At 42.5% G+C, this 20,016-nt stretch overlaps 5 protein-coding genes across 12 annotated transcripts in view; 3 read left to right on the forward strand and 2 right to left on the reverse strand.

The window, feature by feature from the left end:
* epn3a (epsin 3a) overlaps window positions 1–1,846 on the reverse strand; it is a 12,225-nt gene extending 10,379 nt beyond the window's left edge. For 4 of the 5 annotated variants that reach the window (XM_081716470.1, XM_081716469.1, XM_027026790.3 and 1 more), the window contains exon 1: window positions 1,583–1,845. The gene's annotated coding sequence lies outside the window, so the exon portion shown is untranslated. Of the gene's footprint in view, window positions 1–1,582 lie in introns of all 5 variants that reach the window. The other variant, XM_027026789.3, reaches the window with a different exon arrangement.
* A 133-nt stretch (window positions 1,847–1,979) lies between these two features.
* Window positions 1,980–8,262, forward strand: rasd2a (RASD family member 2a). Of its 2 annotated transcripts, none has more exons than XM_027026751.3 (4): window positions 1,980–2,354; window positions 3,059–3,175; window positions 3,795–6,358; window positions 6,458–8,262. In XM_027026751.3, the coding sequence occupies exons 3-4, from the start codon at window positions 5,617–5,619 to the stop codon at window positions 6,979–6,981; spliced, it is 1,266 nt and encodes a 421-aa protein (XP_026882552.2). In that variant the 5' UTR covers window positions 1,980–2,354; window positions 3,059–3,175; window positions 3,795–5,616; the 3' UTR covers window positions 6,982–8,262. The 2 variants fall into 2 exon arrangements, with proteins under 2 accessions (XP_026882552.2, XP_081572599.1); XM_081716473.1 differs by having other exon boundaries at window positions 1,980–2,350.
* Window positions 8,263–8,608: 346 nt separating this feature from the next.
* On the reverse strand, window positions 8,609–11,602 carry rsad1 (radical S-adenosyl methionine domain containing 1). The gene is made up of 9 exons (XM_027026750.3): window positions 11,312–11,602; window positions 11,056–11,189; window positions 10,722–10,926; window positions 10,250–10,615; window positions 10,039–10,102; window positions 9,804–9,951; window positions 9,602–9,656; window positions 9,368–9,471; window positions 8,609–9,065 (listed from the first exon to the last, which is right to left on the reverse strand). The coding sequence occupies exons 1-9, from the start codon at window positions 11,453–11,455 to the stop codon at window positions 8,942–8,944; spliced, it is 1,344 nt and encodes a 447-aa protein (XP_026882551.2). The 5' UTR covers window positions 11,456–11,602; the 3' UTR covers window positions 8,609–8,941.
* An 870-nt stretch (window positions 11,603–12,472) lies between these two features.
* Window positions 12,473–14,263, forward strand: LOC113587859 (GTPase IMAP family member 9-like). Of its 2 annotated transcripts, XM_027026774.3 has the most exons (3): window positions 12,473–12,751; window positions 12,834–12,869; window positions 13,272–14,263. In XM_027026774.3, the coding sequence occupies exons 1-3, from the start codon at window positions 12,736–12,738 to the stop codon at window positions 14,261–14,263; spliced, it is 1,044 nt and encodes a 347-aa protein (XP_026882575.2). In that variant the 5' UTR covers window positions 12,473–12,735. The 2 variants fall into 2 exon arrangements, with proteins under 2 accessions (XP_026882575.2, XP_081572601.1); XM_081716475.1 differs by lacking the exon at window positions 12,834–12,869.
* Window positions 14,264–14,900: 637 nt separating this feature from the next.
* Window positions 14,901–19,938, forward strand: btr02 (bloodthirsty-related gene family, member 2). 2 transcript variants are annotated; one of them, XM_081716474.1, is made up of 8 exons: window positions 14,901–14,932; window positions 15,263–15,368; window positions 15,971–16,267; window positions 16,369–16,791; window positions 17,250–17,391; window positions 17,494–17,520; window positions 17,655–19,209; window positions 19,885–19,938. In XM_081716474.1, exons 3-7 carry the CDS (start codon window positions 15,974–15,976, stop codon window positions 18,197–18,199), a joined length of 1,431 nt encoding a protein of 476 aa, XP_081572600.1. In that variant the 5' UTR covers window positions 14,901–14,932; window positions 15,263–15,368; window positions 15,971–15,973; the 3' UTR covers window positions 18,200–19,209; window positions 19,885–19,938. The 2 variants fall into 2 exon arrangements, with proteins under 2 accessions (XP_081572600.1, XP_026882587.2); XM_027026786.3 differs by lacking the exons at window positions 14,901–14,932; window positions 15,263–15,368 and having other exon boundaries at window positions 15,974–16,267; window positions 16,369–16,461; window positions 16,570–16,791.
* Window positions 19,939–20,016: the final 78 nt, after the last annotated feature.

The raw sequence follows: 20,016 nt of genomic DNA on the forward strand, positions 1-20,016 counted from the left end.
TACCTCAGTTCACAAGTGCTCGCCTAACGGAAAAAATGTGGGGTGGACAGGATAAGCCACACTAGCAGATTGTCCCGGCAGCCTTAGCTTGCTTTGAGGAGGCCAAATCTGTTCGTCTTTGGTCGATAAAGAGAGTACACCCTGCTGCACCCTACACTGATAGGGGTGCTGGGCTCTCTCTGACAAAGTGCACGTGGCATCCGTACAAATGGGCCTTTTTCTTATGGTGATGACAATTCTGAAGTGGCCAAAAGGTCAGGTAGTCACGTATTACATGCATCAGACGTGCACAGCAAAAATCTTGCTTAACTTTTCCTACTGACGACAGGGAAAAAAGTGCAGGTGTGTCCAGACTCCAAAAAACAGCACTTATAATCATATTTAGAGACAAGAGCATAGGTAAAACCTGGCAAATAGCTCTCTATTGTGAGAGAGCCTTAGGTGCCCTACACAGATTATGGAATGGCTAATGTAACCATGTACAATGTCATGACCTTGATGTCTCGACACTTTACTCTTTCACATAGGTTGTTTTGGGCAGCAATCAATATGTTCAGAGTGCTCAGGTCCTTCTAACACTAGCAAATTAATTCAGGTGTTGCTAATGTTAGGTTACTTAAGAAGCCAAAATTTAAGAACCAGGGGGCAAAAACATGGTTCTTTCTTTAAAATATTCTTCAGAACATATTTGCTGTGGTGTTTACAAATTATAGTATGCATGCTTAGCATTTTGATCCATTGGTCAAATAATTTAGTCTCCTATGAGTCTGTAGATGTAAAAGGCAGGGGAGAGGAGGTTAGCATACAAGGATACATGCCACTTTATACTGATAGCTGAACTTCAGGTGCCTCCACTAAATTCTAATTTTCAATAACAGTCCGGTATCCATTTTACTGGTTAGAAAAACGTCATAGATTTAAAAGATTAAAAACAGAAGTGATTGATGTTGTGCGACCCTTGATCTTATGACCTTTCCTGCAAAGAGTAGTTTAATATAAAAACAGAACATCAGAAACTTCAAAATAAACAACTGATGTTGACTTTAGAAAAATGAAAGCAATTAACCTGTAAGACAGGCCTACTGAGTTAGTCGGGCCTCTCTGAAAAGGGCAACTTCAGGACCAAAAAAATTTTTCATACACATTTGGACTTTAAAAAAAAAAATCGATTAGAGAGTATCACTACAAAAAGCACACACACGCTCACAACAGTACCACAGCCAACATTAATGGTTTTCATGAGGACAAGGGAGCATTTTGAATATCCTATTGGCTATGGTACATATGTTTGCATTGCCAAAAATAAGTCCTTCTCACTCAATTACCACATCTTTGCATATAACCGTGCCTTAGAATGCCTAAAATCTCAAGATTAGACGAACTTACTTTCACGCTGCGAGCGTAAACTGCCTGCACAAACAAGCGCAAAGCCGCATCAGCCAATATTGCGTCAAATGAGCCGAACTAGAGCGCGAGCTAGCACCAGACCCACCAGCGTGACTCAGCTAAGTGAGAGAGTTTGTTCGTTCATGCTACAAGAATAAAAGAATCGGTGTTTTCTCTGAACTGCTTGTCCTCTTACCTCTCATTGCTTGTCATATAGGTCCCAACTTCGGGATCCTGTCGGTAACCGCACACCCCTTCGACATCGCTGCCCGTTTTTACTGGTCGTAGTTTCGGCAAACTCAACTCGGTAGGGTTGTTACCTGGTGGGTGGGTTTTTTTTCCTCCCTACTTTTAGTATCCGATGACTAGTTTCTCGGCTCATGGGCCGAGAAAGTCCCGAGTGCCAAGCCCGCAGATAAGCTAACCCCCCTGCAAAGCACAGTAAACTGAACCAAAGCAAAAAGGGGGAGGCAATCGGGAGGGGTGCGCGTGGCATGCAGAGTCAGCCCTTAACCCTTTAGATTCCGGAAAGGGGAACCATTGAGGCGCTCGAGCTTGGCAGGTGGACGTGGTTCAGGGTTCTGAGTAAATAATTGTGGATCTGACTCTGCAGATGTGCAGGGCAATGTTCTTATACTACGAAGAATCGGTGTAGTTTGCTGCGTTACTAAACCTTCAACACTTATTTATTGTTTTTAAATTTACTGATTAATTTATTTCTGTTAATTGAGTATTTGTGATGTAAGGTTATACATATTATAATGTAGCACACAAATAGCCTACGTCTGAATAGAGACACTATTTTCATTGATTCAAATGAACCCGTGGACTCTTTATTGAATTTACCCAAATCATTGTCCAATGTACATGTCATTGTGGGAGTGTGACAACTGCTAGATCAGGCAAGAACAAGTTTCTGGAAGGACCAGCTTTTCTCAGACTTCTGGGCATGACACATCTGCAAGTCGGTATAAATGATCCATTTTACATCACTGCCTATAGTTTTTTTTTTTTTATCTAACTGTTAAATGTTTCTTGAAGTTCTTACATGGTGTTTTATACTTTTATAATCTCAAAAATTGCGTCTAGTGGGACCAAATGACTGATTAAGGAAGTATAACTAAAAATGGTTTGGACCAAACGTTCCAAGACAGGGCCAATCACAACACTGAAAAGACTTCTGAGTGGGAATATTCATGTAATCTACTTTTGATCTGTTGTTTAAACTATGCCATGGTGTTTGTTTGTTTTTTTTATCTGGCTGTGTGCTAGATGAATACGTTTGAAAGATTCATTCATAATTTACAAGACCGTGCTCCGGGCAAGGCCTCTGTGTGTTTTAGATTCAGTCATCTGTAAAGCTTGTGTAACATTCGTGGGTGTTTCCCTGTTGCACTGGGAGTGTCACCTTAACCCAGACTGACAGCTCCCATTAGACCTACGTGGCGTACTATGCAGTAGGGTACATAAACATTTTTAATGTCCATAACATGTTATTTCATCTTCTGCTCCTCTCCTCACATTCCTCAGCATTGGGCCACAGCTGGTTAAGATTCTTTTGTGTATTTTATGTAAACGCCCCCCCCCCCTCCTTTATCGCCATCTTCCCGCCGCGCTTCTATATTTTTCCTGAAAGCAGACTCTTGACCAAATTCTTTGTTTCCCAACAAAGGCTGGGTGATGTCACTGGAACCAGGCATGCAGTCTAAAACGGGCGCATTTGGAAGGCGGGGCCGCTCAGGGAATGCTACACGGCGGCGACGTCACGACCCACGCGGTCGCGCGCGATGTACGGGAAGTTGGGAAAACTGATTCTCACGGATGTTTTTGCCAAGTAGTGTGAGCTGTTTCCATTTAGATACACACATCAGGATCTGCTGACATCTAAAAAGAACGCTCTTAACATAAATATCCTAGTGCGCTTGTAGAAGTATTTAGGAATCTGATTCCGTGTGATCGACGTTAGAAGTATGTGAATCAGCTGATGAGAGATATTTCAGATGGGTTTGCCCTGGCTTCACTAATTCTGCCTTCCTCTGCTGCTCCCTAGTGGTCTTACTTCGTTATTTCACCTCGTCAGATGTGACGTGGAATGCTCGGTTTTGATTTGAGCTTTATCTTTCTAAAGATTCGAATATATTGCTTAATATGGTTGGCTAAACCGTTCAATCAAGTAAAGAGTTCTGTAACTGCTTCAAAATGCTACTGGTATTGCTGTTTCAACAAGAGCCACGGCATATGCTAAGTGTGATTTGGAGGACCAAAAACTAACTAGATCTGCAGTTCTCAACTTTGGCCCAGTGACTCAGCCTTGTGTAATGCTCGCTACATATTAAATGCACATTTGTAGCTAATACACATTTGTAGCTAATACATTTTCCCTCTTGTGTTTTTTTTTTTTTTTACAGCTCTTAACTGGAGAACATTCAGTTTCCAGGTACTCTAACATAAATAAAAGGCCAGCACGTATCTCACTCAGCCTTGTCAGTCCATTCTGGGTGGCCTTGATGTGAAAGATACAGATGCAGGTGAGACTGCCAGAGATGTGGGTGGTGCACTACAGCAGTTGCCTGGGATTGTTATTGTTCCTGTAGGCAGAAATGTTTTCAAGCTCTAAGGTGCCCAAGCTGGGGCAACCTTGGAGCTTGAAAACATTTCTGCCACAGGAACACAAACAATCCCAGGCAACAGAGAGACTCACACACACTCACTTACATCTTCACCCTCTAACATTCTGGAAGAACGCTGGCCTGCTGGCTATATTGGCTGCCTGACTCTACAACACTGCAGCCTACAAGACAACGGCCAACTAGGGTGCACTGCATGACTCACTCAGGAATCCTGGTGTACTGAGTTATACTGGTGGACTAACTGAAAAATATAATTTCTAAAGGTGTCACCTGCACAGCTCCAAAAATATTAGCTGGTGCTGTCCTATTCCAAGAGGAATAAAGAAGCAATGCAAAATACAAAGGTCAAAAAGTCAATAATATGATAATGTGGCACATCAAATACATGTGAAGTCTTTCTCCTTGTAACAAAGAACACAATGTGTCTGATTTCTCCACATCTCCACCTCTCACAGACCCCCGGTCATTACCGAGGTTCGTGTAGGTTCGTGATGAGCGAGCGGATTTTATGATTTATGCTCATGCATATGGAGCATATGACAGCTGCATGTCACGCTACACTAGAATTCAGTGAAGAGCATCTTTAATACAGCGTGGGGGGAGAGATCAATGAATACAGTCTGAAGCCATGCAATATACTGCATTTTGCTACACGATTCATAAAAATATTTATGCATAATGATTTTTACTTTTGCTGGCCCAATGTTTTTAGGCGCCCACGTAAAGTCGCGAGTTTTCCATTTGAAAGTGGCGTAATTGTTGCACATCAATCTAATGCCCAATAAATTGTGACGTTATTCATGAGGGTACCTTAAGCAGTGGAGTCATTAATTACCCCAGCCGCAGTCACTGGCGGTGACTAAGGGGGGGGGGGGACGACCTTTCTCACGCACTAAACGTCGAACCCCCACGCGTTATGAGTATTATTTCAGGCGTAACTACATAAACTGGAGGAAACGCCATGGTTCATTTCCCACATACTTGGTAATCGAGAAATACAGCTTCAACCTAAATATAGCCATTCAGTTTTGTTGCCGTTTATCTTTTTTCAAGCCTGCGTTGCAGTTGCTGATTCGTGATTTGAAAGTACAGACAAGTTTTTATTTTTTTAAAACCATAATAGGTGTCCGTTTATTATGAGTTCATTTTTTAAATAAAATACCCTCGGAAACTTGGAGAACATTCAGTCTCCACGTACTGGAGAACATTCAGATGTAAATTCCGAATGCAAGCCTTTGATTTTTTTTTAAATCTGATATTTTTTAAACATATTTTAATGCATCTGCATCACTGTAATGAAATTTGCAATACTGTAATAAACTTAGTACACTATGAGATATTGACACGTTTAACGTATTTAACATATTTTAACATATTTGCAATACAGTATGAGCATTCATTCCAGAATCAAAGGCAATGAACAAAGTTTATCTGAATTATGATGGCCAATACGATCCTTTAAGTTTTCATCCAATTCCAGACTGTCCTCGTTGCATCACTACGTCCGCAGACAATCGCGAACTCAGGAGCGGCTGATGACGCACCAAATGGGACCACTCGGTAGGGTATAAATACCTCAGAGAGGCGCGCGAGGAGACCAATGACAGGAGCGAATGGTGTCGCGCATCCACGACGGCGTGCTGCTTACCAGATCGGGATGATGCAAGAAAGGAGACTGGAGGTGAACGCAGCTGAGAAAGTAATTCTCTCAGCTGATGGCACCGAGACGTTCCGCTCTTGCGACCGCACTCCCGAACATATCGCAACAGCCGGTGCGCGCTTGCGGCGCCCAGATGAACATGTAAAGAGTTGCGCGTCGTCTACCCCGCGCCTCCAATATACAAACTCAAAAACTGACCAGAAATCATCAGCGTACAAAATACCACAAGTTCCAAAGAGCAAAATGGGCATCATAAAGACGGTAACATTACACTGGAAGCATTCAGAGAAGAAGCCACGAGTTGTGAGGTCTTCCAGCATTGATAATCGACATTCATCAGCCGACCGGTTACCACGAAGATCACTCGATCCACAAACGGCGGTTTTATTCCAGGGAGGAAAGGAGTCAGTTTATGCTGATTGTAATACAGCAGAAGGTGAACTGCGGCTTGTGAAGCCAAACCACTGCCGGCGCGTAGTTGTGCTTGGCGCACCTAGAGTCGGTAAAACAGCAATTCTTCGACGTTTCCTGGCCGATGGGTTCGAGCAGCATTATGTCCCAACAACTGAAGACTTTTACAGCAAATTGTATCATATTCGAGGAGAAGCATACCAGATCGACCTCCTGGATGCATCCAAAGAAAGAGACTTTCCCGCAAAGCGAAGGCTGTCGATATTAACAGGTACGTAAAGGTTATAGATATATGGCTCGGTGCGTGTTTTATTTTCCCCATTCATGTTAAGAAATATTACAGTTACAATATTGCAATTATTCTCAACAGGTGATATCTTTCTCCTGGTATTCAGCGTGGATGACAGAGAATCCTTCAACGAGGTACACTCTTTACGCGATGAGATTGTAGTCGCCAAGTCCAAGCTAACAAAACCAAAAGAAAACAGAGAGTTTCCCATTATAATATGTGGAAACAAAGCCGATTTAGGTTCAGAAAGAACTGTCAGTCGGTCAGAGATTTGTAAGTGTCTTGGACGAGACAGTACACTCTTTGAGGTATCCGCCAAGGACACCACCAACCTAGAGGGTCTGTTCGAAGCTCTTGTGGAGCTTGGTGGACTTCCTACAGAAACATGCCCTTCACTCCATCGAGACATTTCCATCCGATCATATCAAGCTCTGAGAAGCAGGATTCGAAGCAAAAGGGAGATCAGGGCGCTCGCTCTGGATGGACCGTGCGGGGCTGTACACCCGCTCGCGCGTCGCCCGAGTTTCAACAGTGATCTCCGTCGGGTAATGGGACCGACGACTCCAAAACGAAGCAGACCAATCGACAAGTGTCAGATACAGTAAAGAGTGACATTTGTGACTCTGTATGAAACCTATGAATAATACTTATTCACTATTGTAAGAATAATTTTATTCTGTAGTCTCTGGCTGGACCAAGAGCACCTATAATTAATAGTATAGCCTTGCAAGGGTACTTGTAAAATAAATTCTTCAAGATTCTGTAATTTTGTGTTTGTGTGTGTGCGTTTGACAATACTACAAAATAAAGACGTTCTTCCTTTGGTATAAATGGTCTTCTCTCTCTTACATTTATTTGAGATGAATTTGTTAATTTGTTCATTCATTGGTTCTATTCTTAAGGAAGTGAAAGTCTCGTCCATTTCTCCGTTTATGGGAAACAGAAGTAAAGTTGTGGGTGGATGAAGCTGAGACTGACGGGTATGATGCGTTTCTATCTAAAGCCGGAGTTGTGCTTTAGCGCCGCAGTAGGGACAATGAAAGCACTCCCACGCCACTGCGTACGCCCATTTGTATCGACAGACGATGTGTGAATCAAAGACTATATCACAGGATTTGATGACGAACACACAATCGCTGATTCATCTTCAGCATAATGTCGTTAAGATTATTTTAACTGATTTACTGTCGAGTATTTGAAGTATAAAGTAGCTCGCCAGATCAACGGAGTAGCCTTATCAGAACAACGATTTAAAAAAACACAGTGTACATGCAGACGCCCACATTAGACTCAGGGAAAAAAAAAGTGCGGACGAAATCATTAGTGTGAAAAGACTTCTACGTGAGCCGCTTATTAAGTAGGTTAATAGCACGAGAAAATACGAAAAGGAAAGAAAATCAGCACCATGGACAGCGGAAAGGAAAACGTTCTACAGCACTTCCAACTCTCTGTTCTATTATAAGTTTAACAACGGGCATAGCAATTACCTTAATGTTATTTCTATCAGGCACACGGAATTTAAAAAACAACAGCATTTTACATATGACACGCATTACCCGTCAATGTTAACTTCATAAAGGAACTCCCAAATAGGCAGCGCCTGAGGCTGTCACAAGGTAACAAGCCGTGCATTGACTCGTGAAATCTTGCTCGTTCTTCAGTGCAGAATCGTGGCTGCTGCATGTACATGCACAACAGGTGAGAGGTCATAGCAGCAGAGCATCACGTGACCCCATGCAACAAGACCGCTTCACACTCACAGCCTCACATATACGAGGACATTCAAGTACTCACTTCCTTTCGTGTCTAGAATCTTACCTTACGTCGGTCACAATAACCCCCAATTTACCTCATTACATAGACACAAACTCAGTTGTTAAAAAAAACACCATCAGTGGGAAGTTGTGGCTGCTGATGCTGTCTGCACTACATTAAATTCCTATCTAATGTTAAAAATATTGGCTCTGTTATTTTATTATATTACACAAAAAAAAAGACACAATGAGTCACGAAACAGTGCTTGAATTTTACAGCACAAAAGCTTTTCAATCACATCTGCACTGTGCCCTTTTCAAGCAGAGAAAGAGTCAGATGATGGAGGCAGTAAGCCTTTTAGACAGGACTAACATCGTCTGAAACATTTCACCAATGTGATCGCACTGCCTGGAAAAAATTACTGCAGTAGTCATTCTGCGCATCACCATAGCAACACTTAACAGATGGAACTCTGAGGGTGTTCTCACTCTTGTAGAGCTCAGATGTGCACCCACTACTTGATTCCAGATGGGCAGTGTGTGTATCCTTATTTAACCTTTCAGTTCAAAAAGGAGTCATCTGGTACACAAGTTGTTGTAGCCACAATGTGCTTCTGCAGGGGAAAAACCTCAAATCTTCACTCCAATTTCAGAAACAACCTTACAAAAGAGGAAGGCATCTTTTTGTGTTCCCTGAATTGTGGGCCCTGAATTCTGTGAGCTCCATATATGAACCCTTTATGTGCTGGGAATTAATGCTCCTTTCTGACTGGGGGGGTGGAGGGGGCTCCATTGCCTCCCTCTCTGTCCGTCAGTCCACTGTGGCAGGAGAGGGTGCGGGTCTGCACATGTGAAACAATGTCTCCAAGGACAGCAGCAGCACTGGCAAAATACTGTCCAACAATGCCATGCCATCCCAAGAGCACCGCAGCCCCCTACAGGCAAAAGATGGGAATTAACGCTATCCACAATACAGCTGGGTTACAGACAATTGACTCCCAATTCTGCCTAACTGATGAGGTGCTTTTGTGATGAGGATGCCATAACCCTTCACAAATGAGCACAAATTATTATTATCTTGACTTAGCTGACTGGCTAATTCTGAAGCCATTTATGTATTAAATCAGGAATGTTAAAGCTGTAATGTCCATACACTGCTCACTGCTGTGGCCTACAGAACTGGGAATTAAGAATATTGTGGGAAGGCTATTCAATTTGATAACAGAGTTTTAGTCACCTTTCATCAAGGATTAGAAGCCCCTTCTTTTGCAGTTCCTCAACATCTGAACACATGCCGAGAATGTCCTGGAGGTTTGCTTCTGGACTGAACATTTTCCAGTGCTGTTGCACCATTCAAAAACACAGCCCCCACAGAGAGATCAGACTATTAATAATTAGTGCATTAATACAGTAGTTCTCATATCAAATATTCTGCTCAACTGGCAAATTTCTTCCAGAATGATCTAAATACCTGGTGGGAGATTCCTTCAGTCATGCGCAGACCCATGACCAACACCTCCTCCAGTCTACAGACACACCAAACCACAACACCAGCAGAACATTATCATCCCATGCTGGATAGTCCAAGCTGTACATTTCACATGTGTGCATCTGTGTGTGTGTGTGGGTGGGTGGGTGAGAGAGAGACAGAGGGAATTATGAGCAATCCTCACTGGCCGAGGTGGCTAAGCTGCATGCGTCGGCGTGTTCCATGGCCGTGGTGCCACACTTCCCACATCCAAACATCTGGTTCCAATGTTTGAGTGCGTGCCTCCCTATGTACGCCTCCCAGAGCCAGAGGAACGAAGCGACTATGTGCTCCTGACAGCGATCATGATTAGAACAACACAAAACTATGCTTCTCTTCAGACAAACACCAATGTAGCAATTCAAAAGTGACAAACTTACCTGGCCCAATGCCTATGTATTGCTGGGCCTTCCAGTAGCCAATATTGTGTGCACTAACAGCATTCTACCAAAATAAATACATAATAATAGATACATATTATTTCATGACATGTAAACTGCTTGTCACAAAATGCAATCAAATGGCAATAGTAAAACTTTCTGCATAATGTTTACATGTAGTATAAAATGAACATCTGTATTGAAGACTCACATCTTTGGCAAAGTTGGACACCTCATACTGAAGGAAGCCTGCCTTTTCGAGACGTTTTCTAGCCGATCTGTACATAGTGGCTGTGATGTCATCACTGGGCACACTCAGTTCACCCAGTTTAACCTGCCTGAAGAGAGATGTGCCCCTCTCCAAGGTCAGCTGGTACAGAGACACGTGATCATCGCAAACAGACAGCACCTCCTCCAGTTCACTCTCCCATGACTCCACACTTTGGCCTGGAAGCCCAAACATGACGTCTACTGATACACGCCCAGGGCAAAGTGTCCTGGCCTCCGACAGTGTCTGGAGAGCTTGCAGTGCATTGTGGTCCCTTCCTAGCACCCTCAGACTGGCATCACATAGAGACTACAGACATGAATGGATGTAAAAGGAAATGAAATAATGATCATGAAGTGTATTTACATATACATATATATATATAGTTTACAGGAAGGTCTTAATTACAAATTACCTGTGTCCCAATGGAAAATCGATTGATTCCAGCAGCCACAAAATCCCTGAGTCTAGCTTTGCCTGCAGGCGTGGGGTTCACCTCCAGGGTAACCTCAGCATCTGCAGAGAGCTGTGCGTGTTTGGAAACAGTCCCTATGAGCGCAGCAATGGTAGATGGCTGTGCCAAGCTTGGTGTCCCTCCACCAAAAAACACAGAGGTAATCCTAGAGTAAAATAGATACTTCTTATCATCTCATTAATAAGGTATTTACATTTAGATAACTTTTATTCATTGTCCCTTGACAACCAGATACACAACCTCCCTGGTGTCAGAGGCTTGTAAAAACACCTACTTAGAAACTTGGCTGAGCTGCAACAGCGTCCGAGTTTCTTTTTGCAGGCACTCTGTCATTAACACGTGATTCACTGAGCGAGGGATGTACTTGTTGAAGTTGCAGTAGGAACACCGCTTTAAGCAGTAAGGCCACTTTTCAAACAGAGAAATGCAAGAACTAAACAAACAAGCTTAACCCACGTTAAACGCAATAAATAACAAACAACACAATCCTATGGTCTGTAAATTCAATATTGACTGCCAGTGATACTCACGTGAACATAGAGGGAAGCTTCGTGTGCGTGAAGAGGCTGGTCGGTACTAACAGCTCTGCGTTGAATCTTAGCAACCTCGGTGCCTGAACATGGAAAAACGTATTGCCTAAAAAGAGGTCGCAATCTTTGCACTTTCTTTTTCATATTGTGAACCAACTCGCCTCTTATTAAAGTTTCAGGAATTCATCACATATATTACTGTTTTTAACTCATCTAAAGAAACAAATTACGCACTGACTTTTAAATCAGTGGCTAAGAGCAGAAGGATTTGCTGCACGGAGCTATTTCACGGACGCACATGATGTCACACTCATTAAAATGAAAGGTTTCACGCCTCTAACCGCATGGCGATGCTGTTGAGAGAGTACGTTAGGCCTCCTTAATTATCTTAAAACTGTAAAGGGCCACAGAAATACTATCGTTTTGTTTATTTCGTGTTTTTAAGCCTTTCGTTATATATGAAATATGGAGTTAAATTTAACAACGTTAAATCCACCGAGATTACGCCTAAACAACTGTTGTTTTTAATTCATCTTATGTTTGTGAGCAGTAGCTTTCTTTTGTACTGCTAGCGGGTTCCCATCAATTGTCTTCAGATTCACCTGCAGGTATTATGGGCTAGACCGCAAGCCCTTTTCAAGATCTATACAGTGTAATCTAAAATGCCTCTCTCTCTCTCTCTCTCTCTCTCTCTCTCTCTCTCTCTCTCTCTCTCTCTCTCTCTCTCTCTCTCTCTGTGTGTGTGAGTGATTGGTTACTTTTGTGTTGGTGTGTGTTGTGTGGGCGCTGAAATGGTTCAAAGTGGAATTAGAATAAAATATCTTTATTGTTATTGTTGTTTTCTTGTACTTGTATGATGGATCATGAAGTAAAAAATATGCAAATACCCTTGGATCAAGTTAATCATTGTTTCACAAACGTTTTGCACATTTCGAAACACTGGATGATTAAAATTATAATGATCAAACATTTATCTTATAGGTAGGACTTTTGCGATCGCAATGTTTTAATCGTTACTTGTCCCAAATCTTTTAAAAGTTTTAAAAGCTCAAATGTTAGAACTGCCTCTAATATTTGCTCTGCGCTGTTTAAGGTGCTTGAAACAGTCTGATGACTCATCGACTCATCGGTCGATTTTTTTCTTATCCAATGAGGCGGCGCTAGGCAACTTTCGGTTTGAAATGTGCCTTAAGACCTAAATCTGAACATGTTAGTGTCGAGCTAATTTTCAAACGGATTATTCCAGTCATTTGTTTCTTCTGTTTAGGGTTTAGAAACTGGAATATTAGCGACAGCAAAGGTAGTTAACCCTTCTGCGTAATTAACCTAGCTGTTAGTTCTGACAGCTTATAAAAAACTAGAAAGTGCGATGAAGGACTTCATGACGTGACTTCTGATCAGTCGACGCTTGAAGGAAAACAAACATGGCATCAAATAAGAGTGAGTGAATTGTGATTCAGCATAATTAAATGTAGCTTGTGATTTATTGCTTTAATTTGACTGAAATCAAATATTTCACTAGGACGACGCAGGCGCAGCATTGACGCCCCTCCTTCCAGTAAGTTGACTGACGGTATAATTCGATGATTCAGGTTCATTGTACACTCTTGGGCAGAAACAAATGTGCCAGACCGCACAACCAAACATACGTTAGTTTGAATTTTATATCAAGTATGTATATCAAATTTGTTTTTATGATTTTATCTTTGTGTGCAATTTGTGTACAAACTGGTTTCCAGCAGCAGTTCCCCCTACTGCAGCAACAAGCAGTGTCGAGCTAGTTTTTTTGTTTTGTTTTTGTTCTTGTTAATTTTCTGACCAATGATTTGTTGTGAGGATTATAACATTTAATTTTGTGTTTGGCCCTTTTTTGCCCAGGATTGTAGTTATTGGAAATTGTTGAGTGCACATTGAAAGGCAAAGTTTTTAATCATCATTCTCTCCTGAAACCTGTTTCCAGTGAGTGCGGATGACACGTCACTAAGGATTATTGTGTTTGGGAACTCTGGACTTCATCAGTATTCCCTCACAGAGTCAATCCTGCAGAGAGCCATATTCAAATTTGTTGACTATCACACTGCACTAACTACCAAAACATTGGGGCAGTACTTGACAAGAAATGTAACACTGGTCAACACACCAAACTTTAACAGTCCTGACATATCGCACAACACGCTCAAAAAAGAACTCCGAAAGGCTGTGTGTTTCTCCTGCCCAGGACCGCATGCCGTCATCTTTATGTTAGACCTCTTAGACGTGCCGTCGACCACCTATGACATTTTTAAACCAGTAGTGCAGCACTTTGGAGAAAAAATCCTGAACCACACAATGATTGTTTTATACCATGAGAAAGAGGGAGATTGCCAGTCATTGGTGGACAGTGTAAGGAGGAACCAGGACTTCAGAGAACTGCTGGAGATGTGTGGTCAAAGGTACCTTGTCTTTGGTGGAAAAGCTAACAGGAAAGACGGCAGTGCAGCAAGAGAACTGCTCGACCAGATAGACCAGATGGTTTCAGAGCACGGGATTTATTCCAACCAGGAATTTGAAGATGCCGATAAAAGAATCAAGAAGGAGGAAAAGTTCATAGAAAAGGAGAGAAAAAAGGAGATCAGAAAAATGTTGGAGGCCCTAGAGAAAAAGCACTCAGGGGAGGATCTTGCCAGAGAAATGAAATGTTATGAAGAGAAGATTCAGTTCCAGAACAGGGAGAGAGCAGAAGTGCGGGTCGCAGACAGGCTCGGCTTCACACTTAGGCTTGTTGATTATGCTGTAGCGATAGGGAAAGGAACGTTTGTAGGGGCACTCTTGGGTACAGCCATGGGAATTGTGGGTACAACAGTAGGGGCAGCAGTCGGTGCAGTACTTGGCGGTGTATTTGGGGGAGCAGCTCGAGAAGCATGGCAATATTTCAGTAATGCATTTACATATTTCCATAGGGACAGCACTTAAGACACACTTAATTATTATAGATACAAATATATCTTTTTTAGACTACTGACCTTCACTTCTCGTCAATTGAAAAGTGTTGCCTGTTATAAATATACCACCATGTAACATTAATGGAATTTTTGTTCCCACATCACATTGTAAATATTTTCAAAATATTGAGTGAGTATTTGTGAAGGCACGCAGGGCATCCAGCAGGAGAAGCACACCCACTCTGCACCGGCCCTCCTCCAAATCACCTGATTACTAATCACGAGCACCTGTGTTGTACTTGTCCTCCCCCTATTTAAAGTCCACAGGTAGTCTGTAGTGCTGTGCATTGGTCACGTTCGGGGCTGTGCCTTTGTGTTTAGCTTTAACACTACAAACACTCCCATGAGCTGCACTCATGTCTCGCTCCCTCACGCCATCATTTTTCATGATAGAGCCATTTTGTCAGTATAAAATTGTCGTCCTTTTACATTTGTTGTAAATCCTGCTTCCTCACACAGAGACGTGTGGTTACATAAGTGCTTATCTTGTTTGTGAAGCAGTATTACAACTGCATGGTTGCGAAAGTTAGGAGATGGCCCCTCCCCTGGCTCTAAGTGCACCGGTGCACTGTAGTTTGACTCATTGTCTAAGGAATTTTTGCAAGTGACCCAGCGAGATATCAGTTTTACAGCCATCCAGGTAAGATAGAAACCAGATCTGGTAATCTATGACCACTAGTTTGAAGACAGGAAAGGAAGGTGTGCCTCTTGCATGTTGTAGTCAATATATGTCAGTCGATCATCCATATTTTTTAATAATAGAAACATTATTAATACCCGATTATTATACTATTGTGTCTTCTTTTACAGTGATTAAATAATAACTAAACAAAATGGAAATGAATGACATTTGAGTTCTTTGAGATCTATAGGAATTCAATTAATTCTAAGCTTTCTAAAAGTTTAATTGTTTTCCTGGCGTCAGGCGCATGGACTTTCTGGTATAACTTGTTCTTTTGCATGCCACCAGTTGTTGCTTGCATTAAGGCGCTTTCCATTACGCCTCAAAGTATTTGGCCGAGGCAGGACAAGGTGAAGATCAGGCTTGTTGTTATCCCGTATGTACTGAAAATAAGGTAAGCTTAGATGAAACGAAAGCAAGCTGGGGCTGATGTGTGACCTATCACAGAATAAAGTGTATTTTCAATGGACAATAGACATGGACATTCACAGAGAGTGGTTTAAACTGAACATTGTAATATTAATTGTATATTCATCAGCGTTTGTAAAGCTTGTGTTTCCTAAGATAAGTATTCAGCAATGGTAAATCACAGATTAAAGCATGAGAGTTTATTTTGAAAAGACACTGTTCATAGATATAAAACCTGTGCTTGAAAAAGGAGTCTTGTAACCTACCACGTTTACAGGAATTATGCTCAGCAAAAATACATGAAAAAATAAAGCACAGGTGAAAAAATATTTTTACATTCATCCATTTACATGTTTTTCTCTTTGAATCTCTACAAATAACCTCAGCTTATTATTATTTCATTTCTGTTTCTGCTTCACTTGTAAATAATGCTAAACGTCATTCTTAGCCATTTATGCTACTGGAACCAGTTGGAACATTGAGTAAATAGCAAACACCTCCGAGGAAACCAAAGGTTGAGCGCGTTCTGGAATTGGACGAAAGTATGCTCTGTTCCGTAAGCCACACCTACTGCACCCGTTGTCTCAGGGAATGGCATCCACCATTGGCCTACTCTCTGAGAAACACTTCCTGTGCTCGCTGTGTGAGGACATCTTCAGCAGGCCGGTGACTACGCCTTGCGGCCACAGCTTCTGCAAGGTGTGCCTGCGCAAGTACTGGAGCCGCAGCGGCTCGGGCAGGTGTCCTCTCTGCGGGAAGACCTTTGTCTCCAGACACCACCTCAGCGTGAACCGGACCCTGGCAGACGTGACGGAGCACTACAGGAAGACGCGCCCGGACAGCAAAATCAAGGCGCTCAGTTTAGACGGACTCTTGAATGAAGCTGTAAGTAGCCTTTTACTGCTGTGGTTTTGAGGGCATGGTACGCAAAAAAAAAAAAAAAAAGCTGGACCATCGTTTTCGCTCTTACACCCCAAAATATGCAGGTGCAAGTGCAGAGTGATGCAGATGTCGAGCGCATGATTGAGCAGAGAGTCCAAAAGGTAGACAAACTCAGGCGGTCCCTCAAACTCCTAAAGGTAAGTGCCACTTTTGCAGGCAGTTCAGATCATTTAATTATCCCCAGTAAAGCAGACCTTAGAAATGCTTCTCTGCTGCCTTGTCACTGTGGTCTGCCACCTGAGCAGAGCTCCTGTCTGCGAGAAGTGCAGGAGAGCCAGAGGGTGTTCTCCGCTCTCCTCAGCTCCTTAGAGGAGGCCCATAAGGACATGGTAGCAGCTGTGGAGCAGAAGCAGAAGGAGGCAGAGAAACGGGTGGACAGACTTGTGGATGCACTGGAGAAGGAGATCATTGAACTGAAACAAACAAAAGCAGAGAATCCAGTGGACAGCAAGGAACATCTTAAAAAGGTGAGTGCTCTAAGGAAAGTTGCTCTGTCTTTGCATATGTCTATCTAATAAATTAAATGTATTTTCCTTTTAATTGCCAATCATGATTTTTCAAACCTGAACAGAACAAGGAGTTAGTTCTTTAGGGAACTGAACAAGGGTACGCCTAAATGAATTTCTTATCTTTTTTTTTGTTTGTTTTACATATTGGTATAATGAATCTGTTACCATAAAATATAATAAGGTTGTGGATTTTGGCATATTAAACAGCAGATGGTGCTATAGCTCTGATTTATCTGTGCACACTTCTCCAATGTGACAAGTCATTTTCTGCACATTGATAATTGCTTTGACACATAAACACACAGGATTTTTGGCTCAATAGCACTTTATATGTCTAAGGTACTTACTATCAGCTCTTGGTCGATTGTTAAATATTATTTGTTAAATATTGTTAAATGTTCTTGATTTATCTGTAGAGTTTCAGTGATTTGCCTAAAGAGATGAGGGACTGGTCAAAGGTCAACCTAGAGACAGACCCTTGTGTGGGCTTCACCAGGAAAGCTGTGGTGGGTTTCATGAACATTGTCACGGTCGAGGCCAACAAGCTTTCGAAAGCAGGTGTGTGCACCTGGAATAACTTTTGCTGGAATAACTTATGTTATTTGGGTGTCTTTGGGTGACTTTACCTGTGTTTAATCAATCTTTTAACACATGTTACAGAGGTGAGAAGGTTACAGAAATATTCAGGTATGTGTCATAATATTCACGTATTTTTGTGTCTTAACACCTATAATTACTGCATATAACAACTGCCACCTTTGTTATGGAATTGGACAGAATGACGCATCATGGCTGATTGCCTGTTGTCTTTCTTTATGAAGTTGAGGTGTCGATGAACCGCCACACTGCTCACCCCCACCTTGCTGTCTCGGAGGACAGGAAGGAGGTTCGGCATACCGGCAAGCTACAGGAGGTCCCCGAGAACCCCAAGAGGTTTGATCGTGTTATCAACATTGTGGCCAAGGAAGCCTTTAGCTCTGGCAGGCAGTACTGGGAGGTGGAGGTCGGAGACAAAACGGAGTGGGATCTGGGTGTGGCCAAGCAGTCTGTCAACAGGAAAGGGAGGTTCACGGTCAGCCCCGCCAATGGCTTCTGGATGGTCAGCCTGCGGAACGGGAGTCAATACATCGCCAACACGCTGCCGCCGACTGGTTTGCCCCTCGTGATCAAACCCCGAAAGGTGGGCATTTACCTGGACTACAACGAGGGCCATGTGTCCTTCTTTTGTGTGGAGTCGGGTGCCCACATTTACACTTTCACAGACACCTTCTCTGAGAAGCTCCATCCTATCTTCTGCCCCGGCCGACCACATGGAGGCAAGAACACTGCTCCACTTATCATCACGACCAGCTGCTGCAGCATATAAACCAATATGGCATGTTCAGAAAGCCTTGCTGTTTTCTGCTGTTCCTTTTTACTTGCTTCTGTCCTTAAAAAGCAAAAGTCAGAACTCTTGAGCATGTTCAAATGAAAAGCCTTTCTAATGACATTAAAATATTGTCTGAACATAAAAAAAATATAAATGATTTTTTTAAAACTTATTTATTTGATTGAATAGTTTTATTATATTATTTAAACTTATTTTTGTTTTTGAATTGTTGCATCTCTGTTTATTTTAGTGAGGCAAATTTATTAGTAATTTATTTTTAATGAATAATGCATAATAAGAAAATGAATAATATTTAAAATGTCTAGTATTCCAACAGAAGTAATTAAATAGATGCTGAGCTCTACTGTATCTAAGTTAATGTTCATTATTTATGCAAATGATTTGGTTTACTTATGAAGTGATTATTAATGGCAAATGAGCACAAATATTTTTGGAATGTAAGGAATACTGTCACTTTCGAAACACTGGAGCTACTGGTGAACTGAGGCAGTGAACAAAGTTAAGAAAAGGGGAGATGAAAGGCCCAAGTTCCCATCGAGGGGGTAAGAAGGCGAGATGAAAAGGGGGCAGGAGGAGACTGGAGAGGGCTGGGCGGGAGATCAGGAGCGCGAGGGTGACAGAACAGTGGCTCATTGTGCTGGACCACCAGGCACTGGGAGACACACACTCGGAAACATTCACGCATTCACAATGCGCTGGCACGAACGCGCACGCGAGCGCACGCTCCTGCCCACAGCCACACAGACCTGAGCTGGCATCGCAGAGGGCAGCTCCTCTCTCTCGTCTCTGCACTCCTGTGCTCAGCCTTACTGCAGCCCCTCGCGGCAAGCCGAGCTCCTCCGTGCACCACAGCGCACCGCCATCACCGCCTCCGCCTCCACCAGCGCTTGCCTCGGAGTGTTCCGAACCAGCGCAGCACCCAGACGTGCAGCCCTCAGTCTGGGGAGAGTTTGCAGAACGAACTGACTTTCAGACCATTATACCAGGTAACATTTTTCCTTTATTATACAACTTCCAAACTGGACACTGGTAATTATACCATTTTAAATGTACTAAATGTTCAGTGGCACCTCAGCAGACACTCAGTGGATATAGGTGGTAATGGTATTTTTATTGTTTGACAGCCTTGTCTCTCCTCCAATGTAGTAGCAGTGTGATAGAAGCCATTGTGAAGATTTGACGTGTGCATTAATGGCTTGAGGAGTGCCTCTTCTGAAATACTCCAGGGCCGGGTGCCGGACATTGAGAAAAGGCATAAACAGATGCTAGTTTGCCTGGCCCACTCTGGTCAGCACCCATGAAAGCTTCCTGTGTTCATGGACTCCTCTTGTTTTTCTGAGATAATCCACTCTCCCTGCCAGGCGTAGCTCAACACCCACAACAGTGTAAAAAGAATTCATTCTATCTGATGCCTACTGAAATCCAGCGATGCGCAGTGTTTACACCACACCCCTAAATATTTATAATGAGATGAGCATTGCAAATTGCCTGATGAACACAATGTGCTATGATTAATCAATTATAGATTTACAATGTATACATTTTTCAGACTAGCTCATATCATCATGGTTATATCATGATAAAGAAAAGTGATTTGCATGGTTGTGGCTTGGATGTTTGTATGAGTTTGAACTCTGTGCTTTTGTCTTTTTGTTCCATAGGTTCAGTAGTTCAGCATTTGGTCCTTTGGTGACAAACTGCAGAACAGGACTGCAGACTCTTGCTGATGTTGGAGGACTTGTTCAGCTTGTCAACTACTGAAAGTTACTCTTTGGACCATTTTTTGGACTTAA

This window comes from Electrophorus electricus, chromosome 6 (genome assembly GCF_041902795.1).
Source record: "Electrophorus electricus isolate QZ-2024a chromosome 6, ASM4190279v1, whole genome shotgun sequence".
Classification (NCBI taxonomy): domain Eukaryota; kingdom Metazoa; phylum Chordata; class Actinopteri; order Gymnotiformes; family Gymnotidae; genus Electrophorus; species Electrophorus electricus.